The sequence below is a fragment of the Daucus carota genome, chromosome 8 (assembly GCF_001625215.2).
Source record: "Daucus carota subsp. sativus chromosome 8, DH1 v3.0, whole genome shotgun sequence".
Lineage (NCBI taxonomy): Eukaryota > Viridiplantae > Streptophyta > Magnoliopsida > Apiales > Apiaceae > Daucus > Daucus carota.
In genome coordinates, this window is record NC_030388.2 from 2023867 (window position 1) to 2039688 (window position 15822).

General features: G+C 34.7%; 4 protein-coding genes across 4 annotated transcripts; 2 read left to right on the top strand and 2 right to left on the bottom strand.

Annotated features, from left to right (window-relative positions):
* Positions 1–1158: 1158 nt before the first annotated feature.
* On the top strand, positions 1159–3042 carry LOC108197270 (expansin-A4). Its single transcript, XM_017364846.2, has 3 exons — positions 1159–1399; positions 1608–1926; positions 2610–3042. Exons 1-3 carry the CDS (start codon positions 1261–1263, stop codon positions 2917–2919), a joined length of 768 nt encoding a protein of 255 aa, XP_017220335.1. The 5' UTR covers positions 1159–1260; the 3' UTR covers positions 2920–3042.
* A 3201-nt stretch (positions 3043–6243) lies between these two features.
* Positions 6244–6723, top strand: LOC108197924 (PRA1 family protein F3). Its single transcript, XM_017365661.2, has one exon. It carries the CDS (start codon positions 6244–6246, stop codon positions 6721–6723), a length of 480 nt encoding a protein of 159 aa, XP_017221150.1.
* A 467-nt stretch (positions 6724–7190) lies between these two features.
* On the bottom strand, positions 7191–8947 carry LOC108198916 (elicitor-responsive protein 1). Its single transcript, XM_017366685.2, has 5 exons — positions 8661–8947; positions 8470–8565; positions 8180–8324; positions 7862–8006; positions 7191–7498 (listed from the first exon to the last, which is right to left on the bottom strand). The coding sequence occupies exons 1-5, from the start codon at positions 8725–8727 to the stop codon at positions 7397–7399; spliced, it is 555 nt and encodes a 184-aa protein (XP_017222174.1). The 5' UTR covers positions 8728–8947; the 3' UTR covers positions 7191–7396.
* A 1433-nt stretch (positions 8948–10380) lies between these two features.
* Positions 10381–13689, bottom strand: LOC108199341 (probable serine/threonine-protein kinase PBL11). The gene is made up of 6 exons (XM_017367120.2): positions 13237–13689; positions 12199–12521; positions 11960–12095; positions 11685–11827; positions 11449–11572; positions 10381–11008 (listed from the first exon to the last, which is right to left on the bottom strand). The coding sequence occupies exons 1-6, from the start codon at positions 13283–13285 to the stop codon at positions 10665–10667; spliced, it is 1119 nt and encodes a 372-aa protein (XP_017222609.1). The 5' UTR covers positions 13286–13689; the 3' UTR covers positions 10381–10664.
* Positions 13690–15822: the final 2133 nt, after the last annotated feature.

Genomic DNA, 15822 nt, shown 5'->3' on the forward strand with positions numbered 1-15822 from the left:
CAGAGAGCATTTCCAATCCTATTGAACATTTGTTTAAAATTAATTAATAATTAATGTATATTATAAATAAATAACAGAGATTACGTAAAACAAAATGTGACTACAATAACACATTTATGTTATTTATAATTTTAGTTCATGTCGTGTTGATCATATTTAATCAATCTCTAGACATATGGGTGCAAGATTCTATGTTATATATTTACATTAAAATAATTTTTACATTCATAATAATTTGTAATAATGATAATGATATATTATTTTTAAAATATATCAAACTAATATAATCAGTATCATTTCAACAAATTTTACATATCCTTGATCTAATTTAACAACTCTTATTAATAAAGAACGTTGGTATATATACATGTATGATAGAATCTGAGTTGATATGGCCTGAGCCTTACCATCAACATTAAATCATTGAAATTGATCTGAATTTTGACGGTCAACAGTATTAATATGGATGATAACAACTTTTACTCTAAAAATAGATTATTGTTATTATTTATTAATTTATAAAACAAAGTTTTCATATATATTACTAGTCTGAAATCATAATTCCCGCGGTCATCAGCCATGTGCCAAGTTTGTATATACCCATCCAACTCTATATCAGAATTAATGACCACGTGAAACTCACATGCGCATTACTTCCTTCACTTGCTATAATCTTAGTAATAAATCTAAAATATAATTATAAACCAAAAGTCCAAAATAAATTAAAAATAATTATTAACACAAGCCATTTTGAACTTAATCAATTAATTAAACTTCTTTTTGCCCATCTATCAATAATAAGTAACCGATAATCTTTTGTTCAGATAAAATCTCCTCAGTCGAGCGTTGTGAAATATTTTGAAATGGATATTTCTCATGGACACACTAATTTTTATATTATGAAAATTTTGTATATGGAAATTTTTGTGAATACAAAAAATTTTGATTATTAATAAAATTATAATCAATAAAAATCAACTACTTATTTGAAAAATCCATGTGAAAAATAAATGTTAATGTGTACTCATGAACCCCAGGTATAAAATCCGCTATGAAATTATAAAGAAGCAATAAGTAGCTAAAAAATTACAAATAAGGTGATACATGAATTGACCAGTTATGCGATATGTGTATAAATACCCTCATTTACACCTTCACAAGACCTTACAACTTCTCAACTCTCCTTCCCTCCAAACATCTCTGCCCTTTACACACTTCAACACTTGTTTTCCACTCTCAACAAGTGTCTGTCCAAACAAAATGTCCTTTCTAAGATTACTCTGCATTGCTCTTCTCTGCACCGCCGCCACCGCCCGAATCCCCGGCGTTTACACCGGCAGCGACTGGCAAAGCGCCCACGCCACCTTCTACGGTGGCAGCGATGCCTCCGGCACCATGGGTAAACAACTAAACATCCTACTTTAAACACATTTTTTATCCATCTCATTTAAGTATTTCCGTGACGGAATCAGGATCCCGAATAATTCCACTTCCGTCCCACCAAATTCTAAATGCACATATATTTTTAATGACGGATTAATCAAAATTTTCAAAAATCCCATATTTTATCTAATAATATATTTTGTACGTAATTTATGTGAATACAGGAGGTGCATGCGGATACGGGAATTTATACAGCCAAGGATACGGAGTGAACACAGCGGCATTAAGCACGGCCCTGTTTAACGAAGGCTTAAGTTGCGGTGCATGTTTCGAAATAAAATGTAACAATGATCCACAATGGTGTCACCCGGGTAACCCATCAATATTAGTGACCGCTACCAATTTTTGCCCACCCAACTTCGCCCAGCCCAGCGACAATGGCGGGTGGTGCAACCCGCCCCGAACCCATTTCGATCTCGCCATGCCCATGTTTCTCAAGATTGCCGAGTATAAAGCCGGAATTGTGCCCGTTAATTACCGCCGGTTAGTTTATCCTCGTACTCGAATTTATTTTCAAATTTCGACATTTGTGTTTCAATTTTATAATTATCTTCAATCTATATCATCATATTATGAATACCGAAATGTTATTACTATCGTACACATGTTTTTACTGAAACTTGAATCTCGAAAACTCGAAGGGCTAAAGAGTGGGCAAGAGGGGACTAGGGTGTAACGCGTTTTGCTACTTTAGTAAGAGCAGTCAATTTGTCTTTTCTTGATTTGACAAAAGTGAGAACCAGATTCACAAGCATCAACATAAGGTCGAAACTGTAAATTTAGTAAAAGTAGAAGGCCAAAGTGTGAATATATAAATGTTTAACAAGCCCCGTAAAATCAGGTAAAACCGTAAAAGTGACATAACACCATTCTTGATATTCAGATCTCGGAGTTAAGATAGTGGGCCAGGCTTGTGTGGACCCACACACGAGTGTTTTGGGTCATCCCAACAACTGAACACTGGTTCAGGTCGTGGGCTGTTTTTAGTGGGCCATAAAGCTCACCTTGGATCCCTATAATTTCACATGTTAGCATAAGCCCAATTAAGCGATTTTTTGATTTCTCATCAAACTAAGTCGGATATTTTCACGGAAACAATGTTCTCGTTGATAAATTTATGTACGTTTTATATTTATGGAAAAATAATTTATCGATATCTTATACAGAGTTCCGTGTCGAAAGAGCGGAGGGATCAGGTTCACAATAAACGGATTTAGCTACTTCAATTTGGTGCTAGTAACAAACGTCGCGGGAGCCGGTGACATTCAGAAGGTGTACATCAAAGGCACAAAAACTCAATGGATGCCCATGAGTCGAAACTGGGGGCAAAATTGGCAATCCAACTCTGTTCTTGTGGGCCAGGCCCTTTCCTTTAGAGTGACAGGCAGTGATCGTCGTACCTCAACCTCAAACAACATCGCTCCTGCGAATTGGCAGTTCGGCAAGACCTACGTTGGCAAGAACTTCAGGGTCTAATTAGTAATTACACATAATTACGCATAAATATAATATTAAAATTTGAAATAGTGTTTTAAAGTTTAAAGTAAAAGTTTGGAATGCTGCAATGCCCGAGATCTTGTTTCCCGCTAATTTCTCGTGTTTTTCCCGGGAAAAAGTGGGATTGGTTAGTTGTTAGAAAGTGGGGTATGAATATTGTGATGATATAATATTTGGAAAATATGTAATAGGCTGAAGCGGCTGCAAAATATAAAAATGCAGTGTGGCCCGCAGTTTCTATTTGGAATTTTTATATTGTGAAATCGATGGACGTTGCTATTTTTATACGAAATGTTGTGAAGATTTCGTATCTTATGAGTCTGCATTTTTTTTTTTTTTTTTATATTTACATGGTGAGGCTGCCTATACTAGAGGCCATGGAGACTTGTATATTATCATTTTGAGATGCACTTTACCGAACTTTTCATCGATGATCAAATATAGAACCAAATGAGCTCAAATCAAAATTTATTTATTTTGATGGACTAGACTAAATGGGTGAGTTTAAGATAAATGTTTTTTACTTAAAATAAAAAAGTAAAATAAGAAGTTAGAAACAAGTTAAGACTTTGTTACCTTTTATGATTCAAAGCTAAATAAAGAAATGAAGAATACAAGAAAGCAAAGATGGCAACAGCTCATAAATTTAGATTTGTAAAACGTGAGTCTGCATACAGCCAAATGACCACCTTATAGCTACAAGACAGATGGGACCACCTATAACAGAAATATTCTCTAGCAGCAGTGTATATCTTATTCTAGTAAGTGAATACGTGTCCTAACATAATGGACAAAATACTGAAATAACATGAAATAAAGATAATAAGGCAACAGTGCCCGAGAATGCATGGAATGCATGGCAGAATATCATATTACTCCCCCTCAAGCTGGGAGGGGAGCTTGTCTGCAGCTCCAAGCTTGCCGAGAAGATAATAGTGTTGCTTGGTTGATAAGGCCTTAGTGAATATATCCGCCACCTGAGAGTAGGAAGGGACATGCTTAGTAACCAGGGTGCCAGAGTTGATTTTGTCGCGGATGTAGTGGCAGTCCACCTCGACATGTTTGGTTCGTTCGTGAAGAACAGGATTAGCTGCCATGGCTATAGCCGCTTGATTGTCACAGTGAAGCACTGTTGGAGGCAGATTGGAAAGTCCCATATCCTTAAGTAGTGCAGAAAGCCAGGTGATTTCACAAGAAACAACAGCCATTGATCGGTATTCAGCCTCAGCGGAAGAACGTGCAACTACAGGCTGTTTCTTTGTTTTCCAAGAGATTGGAGAGCCTCTAAGCAGTACACAATAGCCAGTAGTTGACCTCCTAGTCATTGGACAAGTGGCCCAATCGCTATCACTGAATCCTTGAAGTTTTGCAGCAGAGGAAGAGGCCAACAGAATACCATGACCTGGGTTTGAGTTGAGATAGCGAAGAAGCTTAATAGCAGCTTCCATATGAGAAGAGGTGGGGTTGTGCATAAATTGAGCAAGTATGTGGACAGTGAAACAGATATCAGGTCTGGTTACAGTTAAGTAAATTAATCTGCCAAGTAGACGCTGATATGGGTGAGGGTCACGAAGAGGAACTCCACTTTCAGTTGTGAGACGCAAATGAATATCCATAGGAAGTTGTAATTTTGAATTAGCAGGGATTTCAAATTCAGAGATCAAGTCCATGGCATATTTCTTCTGGGAAACAAAAAATCCCGCCTGAGAACGGCTGATTTCAAGGCCAAGAAAGTAGTGAACCTCTCCAAGATCCTTCATCTTGAAGTTTGTGGATAACATCGATTTCAGACCATCTATATCTTGAAGATTGTTGCCAGCAATCAACAAGTCGTCAACATATACCAAAACAAGAGTTATGATGTTGTCTGAATGTCGAGTAAAAAGGCTGTAGTCAGACAGAGACTGTACAAACTTCATTTTCTTCAGAGTGGATGACAACTTGTCAAACCAGTTCCTTGGTGCCTGTCTCAAGCCATAGAGAGACTTTTTGAGGCGGCATACCAAGTCAGATGTAGCAGAGGAGGACTCCCCCTGATTGACAGAAATGCGACAGCCAAGATGGGTGTAACCCTTGGGCATCTTCATATAAACTGTTTCAAATAGATCGCCATGCAAGAACGCGTTCATCACATCCATTTGAAACACATACCAGTCTTGTATGGCAGCAACAGCAAGAAGAGCACGCACTGTTGTCATTTTAGCAACAGGGGCAAATGTGTGCTCGTAATCGATCCCATAAGTCTGCTTACAACCCAGAATAACAAGGCGAGCCTTATATCGTTCAATTGCGCCATCAGAGGTAAATTTAGTCTTAAATTTACCATGTTACCTTTTATGATTCAAAGCTAAATAAAGAAATGAAGAATACAAGAAAGCAAAGATGGCAACAGCTCATAAATTTAGATATGTAAAACGTGAGTCTGCATACAGCCAAATGGCCACCTTATAGCTACAAGACAGATGGGACCACCTATAACAGAAATATTCCCTAGCAGCAGTGTATATCTTATTCTAGTAAGTGAATACGTGTCCTAACATAATGGACAAAATACTGAAATAACATGAAATAAAGATAATAAGGCAACAGTGCCCGAGAATGCATGGCAGAATATCATATTAGACTTATAAGTTATAAGTGATTAAACTGTTTGAGAAAGAAGTGGAAGTCCCGAAACAAAAATTAGTAATACTATAATCCTAGGTTTTTTTTTTAAGTATTTCTTGATTTTTAATATAGACGTTCTAACGTATAAATTCTAAAATCAAGCTTATAATCGATTGTCAAACTCAAAACCACCATATATTCAAGAAGCAATACTGATTTGTTTATCATCATCCGACTTAATTACCGAGCCTTTTTTGAAAAATGGGTCAATTTTTTATTTTAAATTTAAAAGTAAATTAGAATATACAATCTAAATGCAATAACTTTTCGAATAATTCACAAACTAGTCATCAGTTCTCAAAAATTCATAATTTATTAGTAAGATAATTTCTATACTTATAAACTCAACTAAAATATTCCCACTTATCACATAGATTAATTTAGGAACTTGTAACCGGTAATCTGATGATCCAAATGAAAGATTCTAATCAAGCTACGTATTAGTCCAAAAATAATTTAAAACTAAACGGTAACATCACACTCTATGACATAATTTCAAATTTTTAAAACTGTGAATTTCTCCCCCCGCCACTTAAAAAATGAGGTTTAATCAACAAATTATTTGATTACAAGTCTACTATGAAACCAAATACTGCTAAGTCTTCACCATTTGCACCTTCGTTTGTGACCCAAAAAATGTCGAATCACGACACAATTCCAATGCTATCACCCGTAGACACAATCACCGAGTTCACTCCGGTCTCAACCAAGCGTCGCCCATGGAAAGAAATGGCGCGATCATTCGACCTTCCGGGATTTCGCAACACAACCAAGCGCGTCAAAGCCAACGTCAAGTACTTCCGTGTAAATTATGCGGCCATTATGTATTTGATTCAATTCTTTTTCCTTTTGTCACATCCGATATCGCTCATGGTATTCGTAGCGTTTATGATGGTTTGGGTGTACGTGTACTTGATTCGCGATGAGCCACCAGTGGCTTTTCGAGGTGATCTCATGTACTTTTGGATGATCGTAGTGAATGTAGTTTTCTGGACGGATGATGTGTTCTGGAATATAATGTTAGCGTTGTGGACGGGAGGGGTGGTGGTTTGGATTCATGCTGCGGTTGCGAAGACCGAAGACTTGTTCGTTGATGAACAAGTTAGCGAGAGTTGAGACTGTTGATAGGATGAGTATTCTCACTAGTTTGGAACTTTCGATCCTTAATGTAAACTATTTACACATAATTTGTCTTTTTTTTCCTAAGAAATAAGTATTTTACGTTTTTAATACAAGTTATACGTATTATTTTAAAAATCGGTGATTAATCATAATTAATCACCGATAATTAATCACCGATTAATCTAAAATCATTATAATGTTGAACTGATTAAATTTTTGATTATTCAATTAATCATCCAACTAATCTGATCAATCTGATTAACCATCAATTTATTATTGTTTCGTGTCTTCATCGACTAAATATGATGTGTTTAATGTCCGCTTTTACGACATCAATTATGCTGAACATTTCTAATCATTTTAATTATTATGTTTGAGATCTTCACTCTACCATTTCTAATCATTTTAACTGTTATGTTTGAGATCTTCACTCTACCAGTGAGGCTAAACTGAGACTGAGATAGTCTTGCAATTTGTACCATTTTATAACATTTTTCATACAACAGTACATAAATTTTCTCGAGCAAAATAGAAGAAAATCCAAAAGCTCTCGAATTTCGAAACTTAACAAAACAAAAAAGTGAAATGCCCAAACTCAATAGTGGCCCAATAAGGCTGACCTTCACCTAGCCCAAACAATGTTCTAAACCTGAACAAATTGTCATTATCACTCCTGCAGTACTTCTTTCGAGAAGGCATGGTTTTGATAAAGAGGAGATCGTGCTAGCAATTGGGCCAATGCCATGTGGGTTTTCTTCTCGCTCATGGCCTGCAATTAGTAGAGGGCAGTACCGTCAATACAAAAACAGACTTCGCAACTGAAAAATAATTTAGTCGAATTATCTTATTTCAGAAAGATAAATTACTTATTTATAAAAAAAATAAGTTCTAACAAAAATCATGTGAAACAGGCCCTTATAAAATATGTATATACCTTTTACATAAAACAAACACAATGTTTTTTTTTTATTTTTCGATATTTATACATTGATTTAAATCTTTTCGCAATAATAAGTATGTTTCGGTACGGTTAAAGTCTTGACAACGAATGCAAGTGGTTCGATAGAAATATTATAGCAAAGCGTATCGTCAAATTAAAAGCAAATGGAGCAGTTGAAGAAAATGAACCAACCTTTGTAAAAGTCAAGGCCACCGAAATCTCGCCGGAGTAGCTCTTATCCCGCCGGACAACTCTGTGTTTCTGAGTCTCCACGTCAACAATTCCCTTCACATTTTCCTCATCCATTCCACATAGCAATATATCCTTCACATATATCCTGTAAATTATACACACAAGATATATAACCTCGAATTCATTTTAATAAAAAAATTATTTTCCGGACATCCAATATCATGACAGAATGTCTCTCATGAAACAAAATTTTACTTGAACAATATATAATCTAAATTTTACAAAATTATATAACGTGTAAAAAATGTCGAAACTCACGTCGTTTCACCTATGAGTTTATCGGATGAAATTCGGTTCTTGTCCATAATTCGGAGTATAAGCTTGGTGTTGGTGTTATCTTCTTCGCCTTCGTAATCCACTTTGAACTTGAATTTCTCGTCCCATACTTGCTTCTTATTTTCTTCTGTTAATCGTGTTTTAAACTAGTTAGCCGACATTTTGAAATATTCGTATTCAAAGTGCTACTAAATCTCGTTCTTGAAATTTCGACCTCTTGTTATCGAGTGAAATGTGTGTCTAGGTGTTTGTATATGGTTAAGTTTACGAACCTTGAGCGAGACAGCTGCGATGCTTTTGGCCTCCGTATTCGAGTTCAACGTATGGCGTTGTGTGATTAACGCATGGTTTGAAACAACAAAAACAGCCTGATAAATCAAGAGGATTCCATTAGTGACTTTATAAAGAAAATGTTCAAGGAAAATGAATATCTAAATGATTTGAAAACGAGTTTATCACTTACACCACAGGTTTTTCTCATTTAGTTCTTCAGCTTCGACCAATGTCACTTCTAATATACCACTCGCCATCTCTCTCTCTCTCTCTCTCTCTCTCTCTCTCTCTCTCTCTCTCTCCCTCTCCCTCTCCCTCTCCCTCTCTCTCTCCCCTGCTCCCTCCCCCTCTCTCTCTCTCGCGCGCTCTCTCTCTCTCTCTCTCTCTCTCTCTCTCTCTCTTCTCTCTGTGTCCGTGAAGTTGAGAAAGCTGAAAAAATGTGTATGTATCTTGTCGTAACGAAGAATGAATAGAATTTTTTTCGTGTGCTTGCTATATATAAGTATATAAAGATGTAGACAGACACAAGTCACACAACTATCCATTCCTAGGAGAGACTTGAAAGAATAGTCTTCGATCCAAATTCAACCGCTGTTAACTCGTTTATGACTTTATTAATTAGTCCTTCTCGAACTATTACCGCGCTAAACGTCCTTTATACCGGATTTATTAATTAATTAATCATGTAATACTTGATCTTACCAGAGTCCAAATGGATGTTCGTTAAGATTATATAAACTGCATTAGTCAAAATGAAGGTTCGTTTAGGCATAAAATTCTTCATTAATTTGAGATGGAGAAAATATTTCTTTATTAATTATTGTAGTCGAACATTAATGTTTTTAGTGAAGATTACAAATTGAAACTTAGATTTTAATATAAAATAATTACATCTACGAGAAATATATAAGTTTAATGTAATTTTTATTTTGTTTAAGCTATTAAATATATATAATTTTAATCAAGTTTGAATTAATTTAATTGCTAAAAATTTAAAATTTTGGACCGAAAAATGGAAAAAAATAGCATATTAAATTGCATGTTGTTTGGGAGTAACTTTCTTCCAAACGTAGTGAACATATATATTGTAGAAGGTGGAGTGGTTCGAAACCACCTCACTAATCATAACCTAAACGTGCTTTGTAGCTTCTAACCTTTTAGTACTTATCATTTTACGTATTTTTATTCATAGCTTCACGTTTTAGTTTATCTACTTAATTATTTTAATAGCTTCCTCGAAGAAGAGTTAGAAATTTCTGACACTTTCTCAAACAATACCAAACAAGTTGTTAGTATCTTACCATTATTTACGTGTCTGCGTGCTACCAGATTTTTGCGGTTCGAGATGCCCAAATTGACCAGATTGTGGAATATATTATTTCACCTTTTTATTTACCAAACTTTATTTTCGCATGCATGCAAGCTACTGAAAATTTGAAGGAGTACGACTACCAATTTTATTTTTACATCATAAATTTATATCTTTTTGATCTTTTATTACACTATTCTCAAACTTTCGACCTCTTGTTAACAGAGTAATTGATACGTGACTAATCTCGAACTTTCGACCTCTTATTAACAGAGTAATTGATATATGAGTCACGGGTTCTTCTTAACAGCGTAATTGATATGTGAGTCATTGACAGTTAGATAAGACTCCCTTTAAGCATGTTTTAGTTGAATGATTCAATATGTGTTTAGTACTATGATTATCTAATTTATTTTATAATAGTGTGTGTTGTGGCCAGTTGCAGATGAAGTTAAATATTACAGTTGTCCCGGTATTTATTTATACAAGACACTTATGTTTCATTTGCAATAGTTTAAGGTACATGAAGTTCTAAATGGGTGGATGGCTTGACCTTTCAAATGAAAAGATCTATTCCTTGACTGGAGCTTTGCACAAATGAGGACCAGAATATTCAATAGATACATCTCACATGAAATAGACTCAGAAGAAGGCCTGTACAATGGTATTTATATGGTTACAAATATTTTAAATGAAGTTCGGAAAAAAAAAAAAAAAAAAAAACTAACCAAAAAGATCAGAACATCCATTTAGCACATCATAAAAATTACTAAATATCTAACTGTATAATGGCGAAGCCGAAGGTCTTGGATAAGCAGTCACTGGAGGTTCTGGTTTGGTGTTCCTGCAGGACTTCAGCTGGCTGTTGGAGTAGTTATGTAGGTTTCAGTGGGCATCCTTTTGATCATTTTTCGCTCTGTCCTTTCGGTGCTGGAGTTGCTCAAGAGCTGTAACGACCTCATCCATGCTTGGTCTCAATCTGGAGTCGACACTTAGGCATTGATGTGCGATATTTGCTGCCTGAAGGCCCCGTTTTGGTGAATATTGGCCCTCCAGTCGGGGGTCGAAGATACGGAAAACTTTGCTTTTCTTGTTTAAGTAAGGTTTTGCCCAATCCACAAGGTTGTGTTCCCCTTTAGGCCGGTTTTTGTCTATGGCTTTTTTACCGGATAATATTTCTAGAAGAACCACACCGAAACTGTATACATCACTCTTGGTAGTCAAGTGACCTTCCATAAATAGCAACGTTGCCATCAGATAAATGTTTTAGGATGACTTAATCTTGTTCAAGAAATATATGCAGTACTACAGTACATCAGTACCAACCTAGAGCAGCTTTAAAGTTCTTTAAACGTCAACTAAGCCCAAAAAAGCTATAATTTCAATTATATAACCAATCATTTAATCATACACCTATTTTTCTGTAAGTACTGTAACATTTGCCATGCATATAACAATACTCAGATTTTTTTCATCACAGACAAAATATTCGGGCTTAATGAGAAAATATTCAGATGCAGAGTTCAAACAAACGTAAATATGTTAAGAAAGTACGTAGTAATTATCTAATAAAAATGGCTAAGACACAACTTTTAGGTGGCAACACAACATTTAATAATGAAAGCCGAGTTTAAACTTTATAGAAATTTACAAAAAAATAATAATTTACCTGTCGATAGATATTCTGGCGCAGCATATCCATATGTCCCCATGACCCTGGTAGAGACATGGCTCTTGTCACCAGTTGGTCCATCTCTTGCCAGCCCGAAATCAGAAAGTTTTGCATTGAAGTTCTGTTAATTTAATACATAACAGAGAACTGAATGCCAATCAATTCATAATAATACCAGATTTCACTCACTCTGTTATCCAATATCATAGAGAAAAAACAAATCAAGTACATACCGAGTCCAACAATATATTTGAAGTTTTGAAGTCACGATATATAATTTGATTTGCAACACCATGAAGAAATGCTAATCCCCTTGCTGCACCAAGGGCAACTTTTATTCTAACATTCCAAGAAAGAGGTTGGAAGGATGAGCCTCCTGTTTCACAAGCAATTTAGTGTGTTAATCACATCTATAGAAAAATACTATACCATGAAGTGTAGTAACTTCAAGGACGACATCAACAAAAACAGAGAGGTGGTAGTTGTGATTAAAATAGGAAAAACTTACTCCTGAAGAGATGATTTTCCATGCTCCCCTTTGGCATAAACTCGTATACCAATAGTCTGTGGTCATCCTCTAAACAGTAACCAATCAATCTTACAAGGTTAGGATGGCTAAGCTGCCCAAGATAATTGATTTCTGCCTGTATATCCAAGGACATGAAAGATAACTAACTACTCTGTTCCGGTTTCGACAATTTGTAGCATTAGAAATTACAGAGAAAAACTTCTACCGGTTTAGCTTACCAGCCATTCCTTGTGACCCTGCAACCCTTCTTTGTTCAACCTCTTGACAGCTATGACAATCCCAGTACCGGGCTTTGACGCTGCATATGACTGTTCATCAATCCATCCTTTGAAGACGGAACCAAATCCGCCTTCTCCTAGTACACTATCAGGGCGGAAGTTCCTAGTTGAATTCTTGAGTTCACCAAATGTGAAGCTCTTGATTTTGGAAGACTGTAAAATCTCACCCTCAGTACGACTTGCAGAAACAGAAGTTGATGAACCCTTGCTATCGGCAATACTAATATCATGTGCATTACTGCTCACATATCTAGAATCCTCACCTACAGGACATACATTTCTAATCATGAAACAAACATGCACAACAAAATTTTGGGCAAGACTGATACCACAACATCGAGTCTAGTAGAAAACTATAGAATACAGCCACAGCCACAGCCACGATGGACATGGTCACATGGGGCACATATATGTGCAAATTTTTGGGTGTGTTCCATTTTCAGATAAAAAATAAAAACAGAATTCCTACATAATTTTAAAAAAATAAAAAACTACTTGAACATCATATGCCTGTATCAATGTATATTCTCTGATCCATATACCAAAAGATCTTAGAATTTTATTCAAACCTGATAAATTTTTAAGCAACAACTTCAGCGAGCACAGCACTTATACAGACTGACAATCATTGCATAGGCTTTGCCTCATCTATTGGAGGACTCATCAAATATGGGCCAATATAAAATCAACCTAAGTTAAAATGTTCGCAACAATCGGTTTGTTTCAACTTAAGCAGCATGATGCTCACTGCAACCAACTAAGTAACTAACCTAACATGATTTTAACAAGCTCCTAAAACCTACAACTGATCATGACTAACTTAAACATAGCTTCACAAATACCAATAATTGAAGAACAAATAAAATATCAGCAAAACCAAAAACAGAACAAATCAACAAACATAAAAGATACATCAACTACAATCAACTAATTAAGCATAAAATCACAAAAAAAATACACTGATATTATAAACCTGACCTGTATGAAACTGGCTATCAATCTTATATTTACTCCAGCAAACCCCCATCAAAACAATCAAACTCAAAAACCCTGATGCTTCACATGAATCTCTTCCTCCAAAAAAAAGCCAACTTTAACAAAACCCAACAATTATTCAATCAAGATAATTCAACAAAATTGAAAAGTACACACAAGAAAACACTTGGATCTAATGTGAACCCTAAATTTCCTTCCTTTTTCTATAGAGTTGGTTTTAGCTCACCAAACTTAAAGAAAATGAGTTGGGGTTTTGTTTTTTAAGCTTAAAAGCTCAAGAAAATAAATTATAAGTGATGAACTCAAGAGGGATTGTTTAGAATAAAAAGAAGATGAGTTTAAAGCATAACAGGAAGGTTGACTCAAACTTTCTAAGCTTCTTTGTCTTTACAAGAAGCAGTCTTTTTGACCATGGCCTCATACATTTTGTACAATAACAATTGAGTTACTACATACACAAAATATCCTTGTCAACATGTTAGTGTCAGTGTTCGTGGGATTAATGTACACATCATTAATTACCGCGTCTACATTTGATTCTTCTGTTTATATTCGATGAATCTAACAACAAATCTTATGAAAGATCACTGTCTTTGTCATAAATCCGACAATTTTATAAAACAAAATATTAAGAATATTTATTATTTATTTTAAATACATGACATAAAAAATATATGACACCAATTATATTAATGTGTTTTGAGTTTTTCTTTTGCTACAAGCGTTTCACGGTTATAAATAATGTTTCAAGGATAGTCAATGAGCTCTTCTATATGGATATGTTAGCTTTGATTTTTCTTCCACCTGTTTTTAAGAATTTTCAAAATTGTTGTATTGAACTTTTCTCTAAATAGGAATGTTATTAAGCTAATGTTTTGTTTATAAGAATTTTTAAATTAGTATTTTTAGTTATATGTTCTAAGTCTGTTTTTCTTATCCGGAATCCTTTTTGAACATGGTACTAAAAAATGGAATTCTAAAAAGTAATAAGATGTTAAGCTAATATTTTCATTTGTAAAAAGTTGAAACAATACTTTTAGTTACATATTTAAAAAAAGGGTTTTTTATACATAACCAAGTTTTAAAGAATTTTTGCGAAAGTACTATCACTTTTCAAAATAAATTGCAAAAAAATTATATTCTTGAAAATATTTTCAAAAATACGGTGGTTGCAACCACATTTGTAACTGCTATCAACCATATGCAACCAGAAATGCAACTTTGAAAAAAAAATTAAAAATTATATTTGTTTGCATAATCTGCAACTGATTGTAAAGACAACAAAACACCCATGCAGAGCCAATTCTAATATGCAACCTAAAAGCAACTAAAACACCAAACAACAAATTAATTGAAAAGTAATCACCAAATTACTATTATAATCAATCTAAATCCAACAAAGTTCCACAAATCTCCCAGAGCCATCTCGGATTCCCACATCGAGTCCACCTCTTCTCATGAGAAACGTCACCTCTTCCTGTGAGCACCAAACAAAACAAGAATATGTGTGTAGATGAAGGCGAGCGGCAATGCCTGAATCGCCGACCTCGAGTGCATCTTAAAGAAGTTGAAGCGCGGCAGAATCAGGAAAAAATGGAGAAAGTTAGATCGGTGTTTGTTTCGAAAGGGTGCGGCGACGCTTGAATGCTGGTCGCCACGCCGCTGATTAAAGGTGGTAATGACGGGACTTGTTGAGCAACGACATAGGCGCGTTACTGATGGGCGATGGCCGACGTATTGCAAAACAACGGTGTAACAAGTTAAGAGAGAGAGAAGCAACATATTGTTGTAAAAAAACAACACATAAATCATATGTTTGTAAACTGTTTGAACATATCGTATTTCTGTAAATAGTTTTCAAAATTACGTATATGAGAGAAATTCCTTTTAAAGAATCTAAACATGCAAAAATTCGAGTGACACATCCAAGTTAGACACGTACTAATTGAGACTCCTTTTCGTATGGTAGCAAGATCAGTCTTTTATTACAAAACAAAAGGTAGATTGTTTGATAAATCTAAAAATAATTTTTTTAAAAATAAATTTTAATTAAAAAGTGGAGATTTAGAAAAATGGGTCACCCCGTATTCTTGAGAAAAGATTGTTTATCGATTTTTGCGTGAAGTTGTAGTTTTTGTTATCAGATATCATAGAAAAATTATTAATTATATTATAATTTAAACTATGCAAATATCAAAAAATATTAAATAATTTTCTATTAAGATTTTTTTCTTAATAATCATAATTTCTATGACCATTACCTAAACCGTGTAGCTAATTCTTTCTATGCATATCGTAGAGATAGATTACCTACATAAGGTCATGTCATTAGAGATAACCCATATAACCCTTATCTTACTCATATAACTCTTAGTTTATTTCTAGTATTAGTTAGGATTCTGATTTCTGCAGCAGAACCTCACATGCAAAAAATGTCAATATCTATGTATTATATTTTAAAATTATTTTTGAACACACACAACAATGAAAAAAATATTTAAAATTTAGGGTTCTACAGCAGAATCTTAGTAGTTCTCTGATTCTATTTTAAAAACTTGTCTCTTGAGC

Coding starts and splice junctions, on each gene's coding strand:
- LOC108197270 (XM_017364846.2), top strand. CDS start 1,261: ATGTCCTTTCTAAGATTACTCTGCATTGCTCTTCTCTGCACCGCCGCC. Junction 1,400..1,607: donor CGATGCCTCCGGCACCATGG/GTAAACAACTAA, acceptor ATGTGAATACAG/GAGGTGCATGCGGATACGGG. Junction 1,927..2,609: donor GTGCCCGTTAATTACCGCCG/GTTAGTTTATCC, acceptor TATCTTATACAG/AGTTCCGTGTCGAAAGAGCG.
- LOC108197924 (XM_017365661.2), top strand. CDS start 6,244: ATGTCGAATCACGACACAATTCCAATGCTATCACCCGTAGACACAATC.
- LOC108198916 (XM_017366685.2), bottom strand. CDS start 8,727: ATGGCGAGTGGTATATTAGAAGTGACATTGGTCGAAGCTGAAGAACTA. Junction 8,566..8,660: donor AAATGAGAAAAACCTGTGGT/GTAAGTGATAAA, acceptor TTGATTTATCAG/GCTGTTTTTGTTGTTTCAAA. Junction 7,499..7,861: donor TGGCCTTGACTTTTACAAAG/GTTGGTTCATTT, acceptor TACTAATTGCAG/GCCATGAGCGAGAAGAAAAC.
- LOC108199341 (XM_017367120.2), bottom strand. CDS start 13,285: ATGGGGGTTTGCTGGAGTAAATATAAGATTGATAGCCAGTTTCATACA. Junction 11,573..11,684: donor CAAATATATTGTTGGACTCG/GTATGTACTTGA, acceptor TTAAATTAACAG/AACTTCAATGCAAAACTTTC. Junction 11,009..11,448: donor GCCAGAATATCTATCGACAG/GTAAATTATTAT, acceptor TATTTATGGAAG/GTCACTTGACTACCAAGAGT.